Below are 13,041 nucleotides of genomic sequence, written 5' to 3' on the forward strand. Positions count from 1 at the left end.
CTATTTTTAAGTCATGCTGAGTTGAATGCCAAAGAATACAAGTCGACAGACAATATGAGAATTCATATCAAGGCCCAAAATAAGCAGTTACATGTCGCAGTTTGTGTGTCCAAAATATTGCACATCATGAACACACATTGAAGAGCATAACACAGAATTACAGATTTTTACGATTTTCCTATTATGGAAACGGTCTCAAAAAGCTTCACTGGGTTGCAGGTATACGTTAGAGTCATGCAACATCATTTTAAGGGGGAGTGAACCTCAAATATTTATATTTACAATAATATGTTCTTTGTGCCTCCACTAGTCTAAACACAGCATTCTCATATTACGTTTGTGGACTATGAATTCAGCAGCTAAATGCACAGGTTTGTATACGTCTTATGAGTTGGCCATTTTGCCACTTTTTGTCGATTGAAAATGACACCCCAGTTGCCCTGTCGTGATGCCATGATTGTTCATTTCCAGAGCCCTGAGCAACTGTGATGTCATTTTCAGTTGAGAGGAAGTTTTTTTTAGGTTGATTTTTTTTTTTGGGGGGGGGGGGGTCAGACCAGAGGGGATTAATATCATTCCCCTTAATGTCAATGGGTTAAAGATGACTTGGATGAAAGTATTTTGACGTTATGGCACGAATTAAACTCGTATTTCAAGGCACCACTTTCTCTCTAATATTTGAACCGACAACGTTTTCCTGTTCGGTGTAAATTGTTTTTTTCTGTAGTACAAGGAAAACTAATTTGAGCTTGTTGCAGAAGGGAGGGGCGAGCGAAGGGCGACTTGGCGAGCAGAGACGAGCGAGAGAGTGTGAGGGCTGTGGGTGAGCCGCTCAGCGCTCACCACTGTCACGCCTGACTACCAACTTGGTCAGCCATATTGACGACGCACGTACGTGTGTGACTTTGTGACGAGTCTTACCCGTGTCAGTGAGCTCCGTGTCCGGTCAGCGCCGTCGAAGCAGCGGGCTATTTTTACTTGCTGTGTGGATATATATAAAGCGACGGCACCCGGCTCAAGAGGAGGAGGAGGAGGCACAGAGCGGTCCACTGGTGGCGGGGTGACAACACTCCATCGCAGGCATCCTTTTATCTTGACGCAGCGCGGCCGTGCTGGTGAGTACCGCCCGGGGTTGTTTGTTTTTGTCAACTTCGAATATTTGTTGACTCTTCGGCGTATTCCGGCGCCTACTTTGAAGCCATGTTGTGAGTAGACGGCGAATATGTGTCACATTTGCCGCTGAGGTGAGGTGCGTCATTAGCGGGCAGGCTAATTAGTTACCCCCCTCCCCTGTACACAGGGGCATCTCCGGGGAACCTTGGATGATTAGTAGCCGCATTGTGGCGCTGGTTCATGCCTCGTTGAGACATTTTAACGTGGGGCTCGTATAATATTCACCCTGATGATTGGAAGCGTATTTGGAACAACTTTTTAGTCTCGAGACATACCTGACTGCCCACTGACAGCTCGAGTTCTTGTACGGTGTGGGTAGCGGGATAACAACATCCTTTATCTCAACATAGAGCGGTCGAGCCGAGCGTTTATAGCTTTTCACCTTAGGCGTTTTCCAGTTACAACTTTGTAGTCATTGTGGTGAAGAGTTCATACTGCACGATGTCACTTTTTGTTTTTTGCGGGCAGGCTAATTAATTACCCCCCACACCCAGGGGACACATCCGGGGCACGTTTTATGACTTGAGCCGTATTCAGGAGCTGGCTCGTGTCTCGTTGAGATATGACGTGTGGCTCTTTTTATATTCCTTTGTCATCGTCACAAGAGTGTTAGAAGCAGCTTTTGGGTCAGGGGACCTACCTGGCTCCCTACTCGATTAGCCGGCGGCTACATCGATTTATGTGAACACTACTAGCTTTTGGACATGTTGAGGCACATTAAGGCAGCCCGAGTTCATTTGTTCCAGTGAGTCATCCCCACTTCCCTTTTAAAGCAACTCTGAATCAGTCGCATCATCCGCTATTTTAGCCTGTTTAGCACGTCACTGGCTGTCATTTAAACGCGGCAGTTAACTCGGCGGCACCGCCGTTAGCCAACCCAGCCTTCTGTAGCCTCAAATCGAAGCGGTGAAATCACGCTGATTGGGCAATTGACAGCGCGTGGGAGTTGTGATTGGTTACGTCGCTTGTCGCTTACGTCCCACTCCAGTGTCAAACCGAAGGAGTGAGTTTTAAAGCCCCGCTGATTGGACAACAGGGAGCGGGGGAGTATTCTAATTGGCTGATTTGTTTGTCGTTCACGCCCCTTGCACCAGTTATTTGGCACTCGATGGGATGGATGAAATACCAACTTTACTTGGATATTCCTTTTGCTTTTAGTATTTATTGTAACATGTTGACTTACAAGAAAACCTGATTCCATTTGTTCTTTTTAACCTTTGCTAGAAAAGGGTCACTCTCCCTTCCAAATATCAAAGGATACATGCTTATCACTACTATAAGAAAATGCTTTGCTTGAGAAATATATTATATTCATAATCCAATTAAGTCACACACCAGTTGTCACTGTAAGGTTTTGTATACCTATTGACGTATTGTATATAAAAGCGCACGAGAACAGTAGGCCAAAGTTGAAGCAGGAAGTGTCAACGGAAATGAAAATGCTTCGTGTCAGGACTTATCTAAACTATTGAGGTGCCTCGTAACTTTTGCAACTACACAAGCTAAATACTAAAAGTATATGTGACAGCTGATCAAAGGACCAATGCTTGGAATATTATATCAAATTTCAATTGGAATGACAAAATACAGCTTTTGTTGTGATTTTTTAAAAATATCTCATTATATGCAACATAATGTCATCCCATATATCAGATAGCATGCATATGCACCTCGACACTCTGTTTTTACAAACACGCACACACTGCACCCACTGTGGTCAGTGTGCGTTGCCATCAAGCCTGGACCATTAAACTGATTAAAATACACTGTGTGCAATCACATTCACTGTGCTGGATGCGGAACAAAGCCGATTGCCGATGTGATTCCAGCCAAAAGTGATAACAAAGCAAGTGAGTGCTATAAAATTATTTGGGGCTAAATCTAGTCTTGTTTACTAGACCAAACGTCTTCAAAGCTATGCACAACTATCATGTCTACCCGAAATTTTAATCTTCACCATAAGTCACTAGAAGCCTCTGTCAGGTGTCCCAGCTTGAGATTGAAGGTTTTTGTTTTTTTTTTTTAGACGAAATGATTTTTAAAAAATGCATATTTATCATCTTACTGAAAGAAATCACTGGATGAAAGGGTTTGAGAGGTAGGAGACAATTTGTGCTGACAGGACACAACGCTAGATTTTATTGTTGAAAAAAAAATCAAGCTTCATACTTTGCAATGAAGAGAACAATGTTCAACATGATGGGGGCGAGTGACAAATTTCTTTGGACTTTTCACAGTATTACAAGAAAGAGATTTTTTTGGGGGGGGGGCGCGGCGCGCAAGGGGGATTTGAAGTCATTTCATGAGAAAATTAAAACATAAAAAGTTCTAATATTAGAAGACAGAAACTGAGGAAAATGGTACAAGAAAAATGTTATTGTCGGAGGGAAATGTTGTAATGATTTGGCTAACATATTGCTTTGGTACCAGTAAAAAGTTGTAATGGTACGACAAACGCTACACTGATAATTAGACTAAAGCTGTAATGATATGGATCAGGAGTCACAATAAATAATATGAGTAAAGTGCATAGTTCCATGAGTAAAATTCACAGTGGTACTGTAAAGCTTTTGTGGTAACATACAAGTTTTGTTCAATTCCCCAAAATGAGGAAATGAGCTACAAAGCCAAAAAAGTCTGAATGTTTTCACAGGCCAATATACAAGAAAATGCTAACCTTGTTTATATTTGAGCTAAAAAAAAATGTCAACAAAATACCATTGACATCTGCAGCATACAAAGAAGGCGACATGGCCTCCTGTTCTAGGCCACATTTACCTTCAGGACTTGTCCTCAAAGCAACGTCATAATTCCAAGGTGTCAAACTGAAGTCATGTCCTTAATTCCGAAAGCCTGGTTGGGATTATAGAAATGAAAGATCCATTTTTTAATATGTAAATCCTCTTGCAATGAAAATGTAGGAAAGTTAAAGAAGAAAGCGTGACCTACATTCACTGTAGGTCACGATTCTTTGGTAACGTTCCAAACGTCTTTTTGTTCACTGTCAAGGCTCTCTGTGTGTTTTGTCGTCGGCAGGAAGACGCAAGACGACTTCTCTCTCTTTTCTCAGCAGCAGAGGACGGACAGAGAGAGGATGAAGATGCCCAAGCCGGTGAGTTGTTCCTTTAATTTCACAAAATACACCCCCCCCCCCCCCCAAATAAAAATTACAAGCTGGACATAGGTTGCCACTAAATCACGACAATGTGGAAGTTTGCGTTTGGTAATAAGTCAAAACACTAATAAAATGGACATACAAGCAAAAAATTGGGCATTCACATAAAAATAGCGACAACATGGATGTAAAAATTGCCTTAATGTGGACTTGGAAGGTTTTTTGCTCAGTAGCAACAATGTGGACATCATAGGACTGGTCAGAAAGTGGACATAGCTTTATTTGGATGGCAACAATCTGCACGTACACAGTCCAAATAACCTGAAATTGGACAATAAAAATTTTCATTGAATAGCACAACATGGGTATCAACATAAAAGTTCTCTGAAAGTGCATGCAACGTATTCATCAAATTACAACAATGTGGTGATCCTTTTACAGAAAGAATCTTAGGACTTAGAACTTGGTCCCATTTGACTCATTTAGTCATTTAATCATGTATTCATTTCTTTATTATTCACAGGAGTGTGATAGAGAAAGGCAGTTGTCAGAACTGGGGTGGGGGGGGGGCAAGTGTGTGTATGTGTGAGAGAGGAAGACGGAGAACGAGAGAGGGAGACTTTGTTGAAGTCCACTTGCCATATCCAATGCCGCCTTGAGGGGAAACTCCCAGTCTGGTTACATTATCCCCCCGTGACCCCGACGCAAACACACGGGGCCCTTTCACTGCCTGCTCTGTGCCTTGTGGCGCCCTGCAGCCACGCTTGTTAAAAACACCTCAGCTAGCTTAGCTTTGTTAGCTGCGTATCAGGTCTTGCCCTAAGTTGTCTTTTAATGCCGTTTGTATATTTTGTGTATTGATATGCTCAAAGGCGCCCACTGTCAGACTAAAACCGAAAGATCTCACCTCAAGGCAAACGATTCTGTCATCCACATCATAGTGTGTATGTACCCCCAGGCCCAAACCTTACAGAAAGCCTTTAATGCATCACAAAAGAAAATGACTGTGGTTCTATATTATTTTCCTTCCAATGCTTTTGAGCCTTGAGTGATGCAATTCATCGAACCATGTGCTGAAGAAGCATTTTAAAAGGCAGAAATTAATCCGCATGCACATTTACCATCGTGGCTGACCCGCTCCTTCTGCACTTGAAGCGGCGCCGTTTTAAAACAGCCTTACTCACATTTAACATTTAACAGAACTACTTTCATGTGTTTAAAAAAAACTGGCTTTCAAACTCTTCTTTTCTACCTTTGTTTAGTTGGGGGGGTTGCTTTTGTAATTAATCTTTAATTTTTTTTAAAAAAAAAGTCAAATTTTCCTGTTCTGTTAGATCATTTTGCTTGAATTTAGTCACATGTTAATTTTTCCATCTTGTTTTTGCAGTGTAACGTGTGCACTCACATACCCGAATTTGATGATCGTGCCTCGTCCCCTCTCATGTTTCATTTATTATAACGCCTATGAGCGTCCCGCAATGCAACACTTCAAACACACCTCACACACGCACAACAAGAGCAAATTGATCATTTCCTCATGCTTACGTGATGCGGCCGACAAACAGAGCTGATGTAACGCAGAGGCGTTTGCTTGCAAGGTGTCTTGCCGCCACATCCCATAGAAAAGCTTTTTGTATGTTAAACGTGTTTAAGAACTACAAAGGGAAACAATACAGGGAGGGAGGTCCAGTCGTGCAGGAGAATCTGAAAGACAGATATATATTTTTTAATATGTGGTTGTACATTCCATCGCTCAATGCAAGTATTGAGCGAAAAACTTGTGATTGTGGGAGAATACTAATTTTTTAAAAATATGAGAAAAAAGCTTGTCATTTTAAATAAAAATGAATTCCTAAATAAAATTCTGTGAGAAAATTTAAATTCAAAATATAACAAAAGTTGTAATTTTACTTACTTCTTTTTGTAACTATTAACAGGAATAATTTTACATTGAAAATATGAAAAAAATTGAACGATAAAAATTGAAACGTGAAAAAAAACTCAATTTTACATGCGTAATTAAAAAAAAGAAATGCTACAATTTATATGCAAAAAAATCTATTACGAGTAGCTGGAATTAGCAAGTATATTTTATAAATGTACATAAAACATCAAAATATTGTGACAAAATTGTATTTAATATAAAGAACAAAAATCTCATGAAGAGGGAAAAAAATGTCAAAACTAGTAATTTTATGCACAAAAAAGAAGGTTCAAATTCACACAAAAATAATCTGGGAGAAAGGGTGTTTATACACACACACACATATGCATGCGTGTGTATGCACGTGTGTGTGTGTGAGAGTGAGAACGGGGCCATATGTTGCCTTTGAGGTCACCTTGTGTGCATGCAAGGCTGCAGCTTGTCGATAAGGTTTCGCCGCTATGCAAACAAAGCATATGTCAAGCATTGATGGCTTCATGGATGGCGCTACTCGGGGAAGAATTCATTCAGGCCCGACTAGGCTTGCTGCCCACTAAAACAAATGACTGTTAACACCAGGACCATTTTAGTGTTATAACAAAACACATTTTCTCTTGCACCATTGTAACTGTTTGTGGTAGCATTACAGTATTTTTTTTCTTCATATACAGTTAGTTATTTTCATAAACAGTAGGACTTTATTCAGATCTCCTCGGAATGTGACAGCTGTTCTGCTTTCATCCTCTTAGGATTGTACCATTAAACATTGTTTATTCATAATTTTAATCATTTATAATGATGTCAGCAGTGGATGATTTCCATTTGTCATTTATTCCCATAAAGCTACGGGGTATGCAGATACACAAATTAATATCCCGTTATGTTGAGATTTTTTTTTTTAAACGACGTTTTTAGCATTTCGCCTACAAGTGCATTCGAACGCAATCACTTTATTCTTGTCATATGGCGGCATCAGTCACCAAAGCGCGGCATGAATCCAGGCCCGACCACTCTGCTGCCTAAACGGGTAGCGCTCACATGGGCTGCAAGCTAAGCTCGAAACCAGTCCCGCGCGAGTACATCAACTTCTTCGAATGCCCCATCGTCGCTAATCTGCAGGACAGTGCAAGATGTCACCGAACAGACGCTGCCAGGCGGTCAGGCCGGATTATCCAGATTGTTTTACGGAGTTGACCGCTTCCAGATTGCGAGGAGCACAATGAAGTCAGACGCAGGGCCGCTGAAGAATATTGACGCGGAGACAAAACGAGGCTCCATTTTGTGGCGGCGGCTTTCTCGAGAGCCTTCCTGTCTCGTAACAATGTAGGCCAACACGTCGGGTCGGCGTGTGCTTTGTGTTGGTGTGTAGCGGGACCGCCTAGCGACACTGTTTGTGTGTGTCCGTGTCCAGACTCAGACAGCCATAATTAAAACCTCTTTACCGCTAAGCTGGTTAGCAGGCTTGGAAGGGCAGCGGCGATGAACTTCTTCACCTCATCCTCGCACACATGCACACAGCATTTCACTTTATTGACATCAATTACAAAACTTTGGCCCCAGAAGATTTTGTGTGTGTGTGTATTCATCCAAAACCTGCATTTGTATTGCAGGGTTCCCACGGGTCCTTAAAATGCATAAATATCCATTATAAAATGATGTTCTTAATTATCCGTAATTTTCAGGGAAAACTTCTAAAATCAATAAAAATCCTTAAAAATTAACCTGTCGGGCTACATGCCTTCCTGGTTCATGCTCTGCTTTTCCCGCTGTCTCCGATCGGTTCCGATGATGATCACTTCGGGTCGTTTCGGGCCAATTCAACATACAGTACGTCAAATAAAGGGTTAGCTGATTGCCCCTTAAAATAAAGATGTGCCCTTCCTTTGGCAGCAAGGATTTGAACACCAGCTCAGTGATATGTGGCTTTCTGTTCATGAAATCCACAGTGAATCCCCTGCTGAATGTAGAAGTTCTTAATACATGGCTAAATTAATCCTCAAAAGTCCTTAAAAGGTCCATAAATAAGAGTGGGAACTCTGTAATTGGTCTCTAATGATTTTTTTTTTTAATTGTCATTCAGACGAACGTCCGTGTTACCACCATGGATGCTGAGCTAGAGTTTGCCATCCAGCCCAACACAACAGGCAAGCAGCTCTTTGACCAGGTGAGCATGCACAAAATGGGGTGTGTGTTTTTTTTTTTTAAATAAAAACTCCTCCCTTCCGAGTCATCTTTTGTTGCTCCATCAAAGCGCAGGCGGCGCTGGCAATGTGTGCCAGTAGGTGCTCGGGTCGCTTCTGGTTCTGTCTCATGTGAGCCTGACAAAGATCTCTTTGTGCCTATACGTATGTGTGTGCCTGTTAAAGGGCGGCTTTCAGCATTGTTTCGGCCCTGAAAGGTTTCAGTGATGGCAGAGGGAGGAAAACAAATGAAAGGGAAGGCTTGGGCTTCTTTTATGGGTTCTGCTTGTCCTAAGGAGGCCACACAGCTGATTGGCGCAAGCGTCTGCGACAATACTTGTCATCTTAAATCAGTCATCAACCGTTCCCGGTCCTTGTAAGACCGCTGAAATCGGGCAGACGTCATTATGTCTGCTTTTTGGTTTTTAATTCTGCTTTCACAACCTGTTTCTTAAATGGCTTCGAGCTGATTCTCTTCACGTTCAAATCCAGTAGTCGAGTGTAACAAATTCAAGACATCAATGAAAATCTGTATGGCAAGGTGGTGAAGTCACAGTCAGGCTAATTCCACCTGGCCAACAGATTCTCAACTTCCAAGCTAAATGCAAGATCGGGGGAACTTAATTCACTACACACAAAAAAAAAAAAACGACAACAAAAAAATCACCTACTTGTTCTGCAGGTGGTGAAGACAGTTGGTCTGAGGGAGGTTTGGTTCTTCGGCCTCCAGTACATCGACAGCAAAGGCTACGTCACATGGCTAAAGCTCAACAAGAAGGCGAGTGACACGGAACACAGCGCCACCCTAAATGCACCACTGTATTGTTTCCTCAAGAGGATACAATGTTTATTGTTTTGTTTTGTTTTTCACCCAGGTGACACAGCAAGATGTGAAAAAGGAGAACCCTCTGCTATTTAAGTTCAGGGCCAAGTTTTTTCCAGAGGACGTCTCAGAGGAGCTCATCCAGGAGATCACGCAGAGGCTCTTCTTCCTTCAGGTACTCGAGGTTCTTTCAAATGCACACAATATGTCAAACAAAAATGTGCAGTCATCTAGTGGTCGACAGTGGAATTACACCCAACATAAACAGGAGGAAGAAGAAAATCGTTTTAAACTGTGCACAAAAATTCTGCAAAATTACGGGACCACAAACCCGTGATGGAGGGGTGATTTTATATGCAGTAAAATCACTTGGACCAAACTTCCGCAAAATGTTCTTTTAATGTTCCATTTTGAACCACGCAGGTGAAGGAAGCCATCTTAAACGACGAGAACTACTGCCCCCCCGAGACCGCCGTGCTCTTGGCCTCCTATGCCGTCCAGGCCAAGTTTGCCGACCACAATAAGGACGTGCACAAGTCTGGCTACCTGGCGGCCGACCGCCTGCTGCCACAAAGGTACAAAACGAGCAATTGACTTTGATGATGAAGCCGTTTTGTTGTCATGGTGACGTCGTATCTTCTCCGTCCGGGTGGCAGAGTCCTGGAGCAACACAAGCTGACAAAGGAACAGTGGGAGGACAGAATACAGACCTGGCACGAGGAACATCGGAGCATGCTCAGGTGGCTGCTATGTACAATGTTCAAGATGAAGTTTGTACATTAGTATATGTAAACGTGATAGATTACATATGTATAGTGTTATAGACAATTCAAACTCAAAATGTGTGCGCAGGGAGGATGCCATGATGGAGTACCTGAAGATCGCTCAGGACCTGGAGATGTACGGCGTCAACTACTTTGAGATCAAGAACAAGAAGGGCACCGAGCTGTGGCTGGGCGTCGACGCTCTCGGGCTCAACATCTACGAGCACGAAGACAAGTAAAAACCGACCATGGGAAAAAAAAACTTTGAGAATCATTGATTTAGATAAGGCCGTCTGTTTAGATTTTAAAAAATGCATTTTGTGGGTCATTTTGACCCCGAACTACTGCCTTTTCCTGCTTCATCACGAGTATAGCATTTATTGGGGTATACTGCCCCCCTGTGGCGAGAAACTGTATTAGTTGGAAGCTGATGGCAGTAGTCCCTTTTAATACAATATTTTTTAAAAACGATATATTGTGCCTGGTACAAATGTATTAGTGGCAGTGATAAAGACGAAATGTCTATTTTATACACTTTATAATCACAATTTTACATCTTTTAAAATAATTATTTTTATGTATTCATTTATTTGATTATTATACTGTGAAAGTTTTGGTGTAACAACCCAAAACTTAATTGTCAGCAGTGATATTTCATTTACTTTTATGCATCCCATCAACAATATTTTCAAAACATCACCCCTGATGTAGATAATGACAATGTTTTCCTCAGGTTGTCGCCCAAGATAGGCTTCCCCTGGAGCGAGATCCGAAACATCTCCTTCAACGACAAGAAGTTTGTCATCAAGCCCATCGACAAGAAAGCGCCCGTAAGTAGTCTTGTGAATACATTTCCGATGATTGATGATGATGATATATGGGGAAACCTCCAACGATGTGTGCTGCAGGACTTTGTGTTTTATGCGCCGCGCTTGCGCATCAACAAGCGCATCCTGGCACTGTGCATGGGCAACCACGAGCTGTACATGCGGCGCAGAAAGCCCGACACCATCGAAGTGCAGCAGATGAAAGCTCAGGCCCGGGAGGAAAAACATCACAAGCAGATGGAGAGGTACAACAACGCTTATTACAAGAGGAGCAGGAGGGAGGACGGCACACTATTTCAACATTTATATTAACAGATTAAAGATCAGACATATTAAAATTTACATACCCTTAATGGAGAACTTTATCAGTTAATTCACATTTTAATTTGAAAAAAACAAAGGACCTTGGTCTCAGGCATTATCAATGAGGCAGTGTGAACAATAGGGGGCAGTGTTGCTTCAACCTCCCTGCGTGGTTGCTTCTTAATGTCATGTCCTCCATCGCTCTGGTCCAGAGCGCAGCTGGAGAACGAGAAGAAGAAGCGCGAGCAAGCCGAGAAGGAGAAGCAGCGCATGGAGCGCGAGAAGGACGAGCTGATGGAGCGCCTGCGTAACATCGAGGAGCAGACGCAGCGAGCGCAGAAAGAGCTGGAGGAGCAAACCCGCAAGGCTCTGGAGCTGGAACAGGAGAGGAAGCGGGCCAAGGAGGAAGCCCAGCGTTTGGACAAGGAGCGGAGGGCCGCCGAGGAGGCCAAGGCTGCCCTCGCTCAGCAAGCCGCCGACCAGATGAAGAACCAGGAACAGCTGGTACGCCCGTTTCAATGTTTTGTCCCATCTATAATTGGTTCAGCATAGTAGTGAGGGGGTAAAGCTTCCGACTGGCTAATTAATCAGTTGGGCTCTGCTCTAACCTGTACCATCAATTTTCTGTCCTGCTCTGAATTGATTTTAGTGTGGCTAAAAAATGTGATGTGATTGACAGGCTGCTGAATTAGCCGAGTTCACCGCCAAAATTTCTCTGCTGGAAGAAGCCAAGAGGAAAAAGGAGGAAGACGCCAACGAATGGCAGCACAAAGTAAAACTTCACAACACGGAAGTGATAACTGAAATTAAAAAAAATTAAGATGTCGGTTTATGTGGTTTTCAAGCTAATTTAAGCTGGAAATGAACAGGATGCTCGTTTATCAAAAATAAATAATACACACACACACACACACACAAAACCTAATGACATCCTTTCTTCATCCCACACAGGCCATTGCGGCGCAGGAAGATTTAGAAAAGACGCGGGAGGAGCTGCGGGTGGCCATGACTTCACCCACTATGGCGCCGCACGAGCAGGACGAGCATGACGAGAGCAACGGACAGGCCAGCGCCGAGCTCTCCAGTGACGGAATCTGCAGCCAGCGTAGCGAAGAGGAAAGAGTCACAGAGGCACACAAGAACCTGCGCGTCAAGGAGCAGCTGCAGGTCAGGGAATGGCGGGCGTAGAGTGAAAAAAAAATAAGAATAATGTTGGATAGGGAGGAAAAACGTGTGTTTGTATATTCCTGAAAAAAAATGTTTTACAGATTTGCAAAAAAAAAAAGTTGCATTTAAAAAAAAAAAATTCCTCCCTCCGTTATTTATTTTTGTCAGGCTCTGAGCTCCGAGCTGGCGGACGCTCGCGACGACAGCAAGAACACAGCCAACGATGTCCTTCACGCTGAGAACGTGCGAGCCGGCCGCGACAAGTACAAGACGTTGCGGCAAATCCGGCAGGGCAACACCAAGCAGCGCGTCGACGAGTTTGAGTCCATGTGAGAGAGGCACCAAAAAAAAAAAAAAACCTCAGCAGAGACTTTCGCTTGCGCCTCGCCAAAGATCCGCCAATCGCCCCCAAAAAAGCATCTTTTTACCAGACGACTCACCCGGATGACTCTAAAGCTTTAATGTCGCTCGCGGACTTTGATATCCGTCATTTTTTTTTTCTGTCTAGCATTGTTTTCAGCCATTTTGTTTCTTGCGTAGGATTCTCTTACGTTTGACTTTGTTTCCTGTATGTGTGGCTCAACAGCTGACCAGTATAACTCAGAAAACCAAAAATCAACCGTCTTGAGGCTTTCACTATTTTCCTTTATATTTAACTTCAGCATTTCCATTTCCTTGCCACTCTGATTCAATGACATTCAAGCTTCACAAGGTAAGAAATGTGCTTGTATTATCTGTAAATACTGCTCTGCTGTTGTTCGGTCA

At 42.9% G+C, this 13,041-nt stretch overlaps 1 protein-coding gene across 1 annotated transcript; it reads left to right on the forward strand.

Moving 5' to 3' along the window:
• The first annotated feature begins 1,183 nt into the window (after positions 1-1,183).
• LOC127611190 (radixin-like) lies at positions 1,184-12,891 on the forward strand. Its single transcript, XM_052081545.1, has 14 exons — positions 1,184-1,205; positions 4,210-4,285; positions 8,293-8,376; positions 9,075-9,170; positions 9,268-9,390; positions 9,639-9,790; positions 9,872-9,955; positions 10,068-10,214; positions 10,713-10,809; positions 10,888-11,051; positions 11,322-11,613; positions 11,789-11,881; positions 12,061-12,276; positions 12,445-12,891. The coding sequence occupies exons 1-14, from the start codon at positions 1,201-1,203 to the stop codon at positions 12,607-12,609; spliced, it is 1,794 nt and encodes a 597-aa protein (XP_051937505.1). The 5' UTR covers positions 1,184-1,200; the 3' UTR covers positions 12,610-12,891.
• The last annotated feature ends 150 nt before the right edge of the window (positions 12,892-13,041 follow it).

This window comes from Hippocampus zosterae, chromosome 12 (genome assembly GCF_025434085.1).
Source record: "Hippocampus zosterae strain Florida chromosome 12, ASM2543408v3, whole genome shotgun sequence".
NCBI lineage: Eukaryota > Metazoa > Chordata > Actinopteri > Syngnathiformes > Syngnathidae > Hippocampus > Hippocampus zosterae.

Excerpts from the sequence above, each read along its gene's own strand:
- LOC127611190 (XM_052081545.1), top strand. Across the intron at positions 11,614-11,788 it reads TGAAGAACCAGGAACAGCTG|GCTGCTGAATTAGCCGAGTT; the intron begins GTACGCCCGTTT and ends TGTGATTGACAG. Across the intron at positions 12,277-12,444 it reads GCGTCAAGGAGCAGCTGCAG|GCTCTGAGCTCCGAGCTGGC; the intron begins GTCAGGGAATGG and ends TATTTTTGTCAG.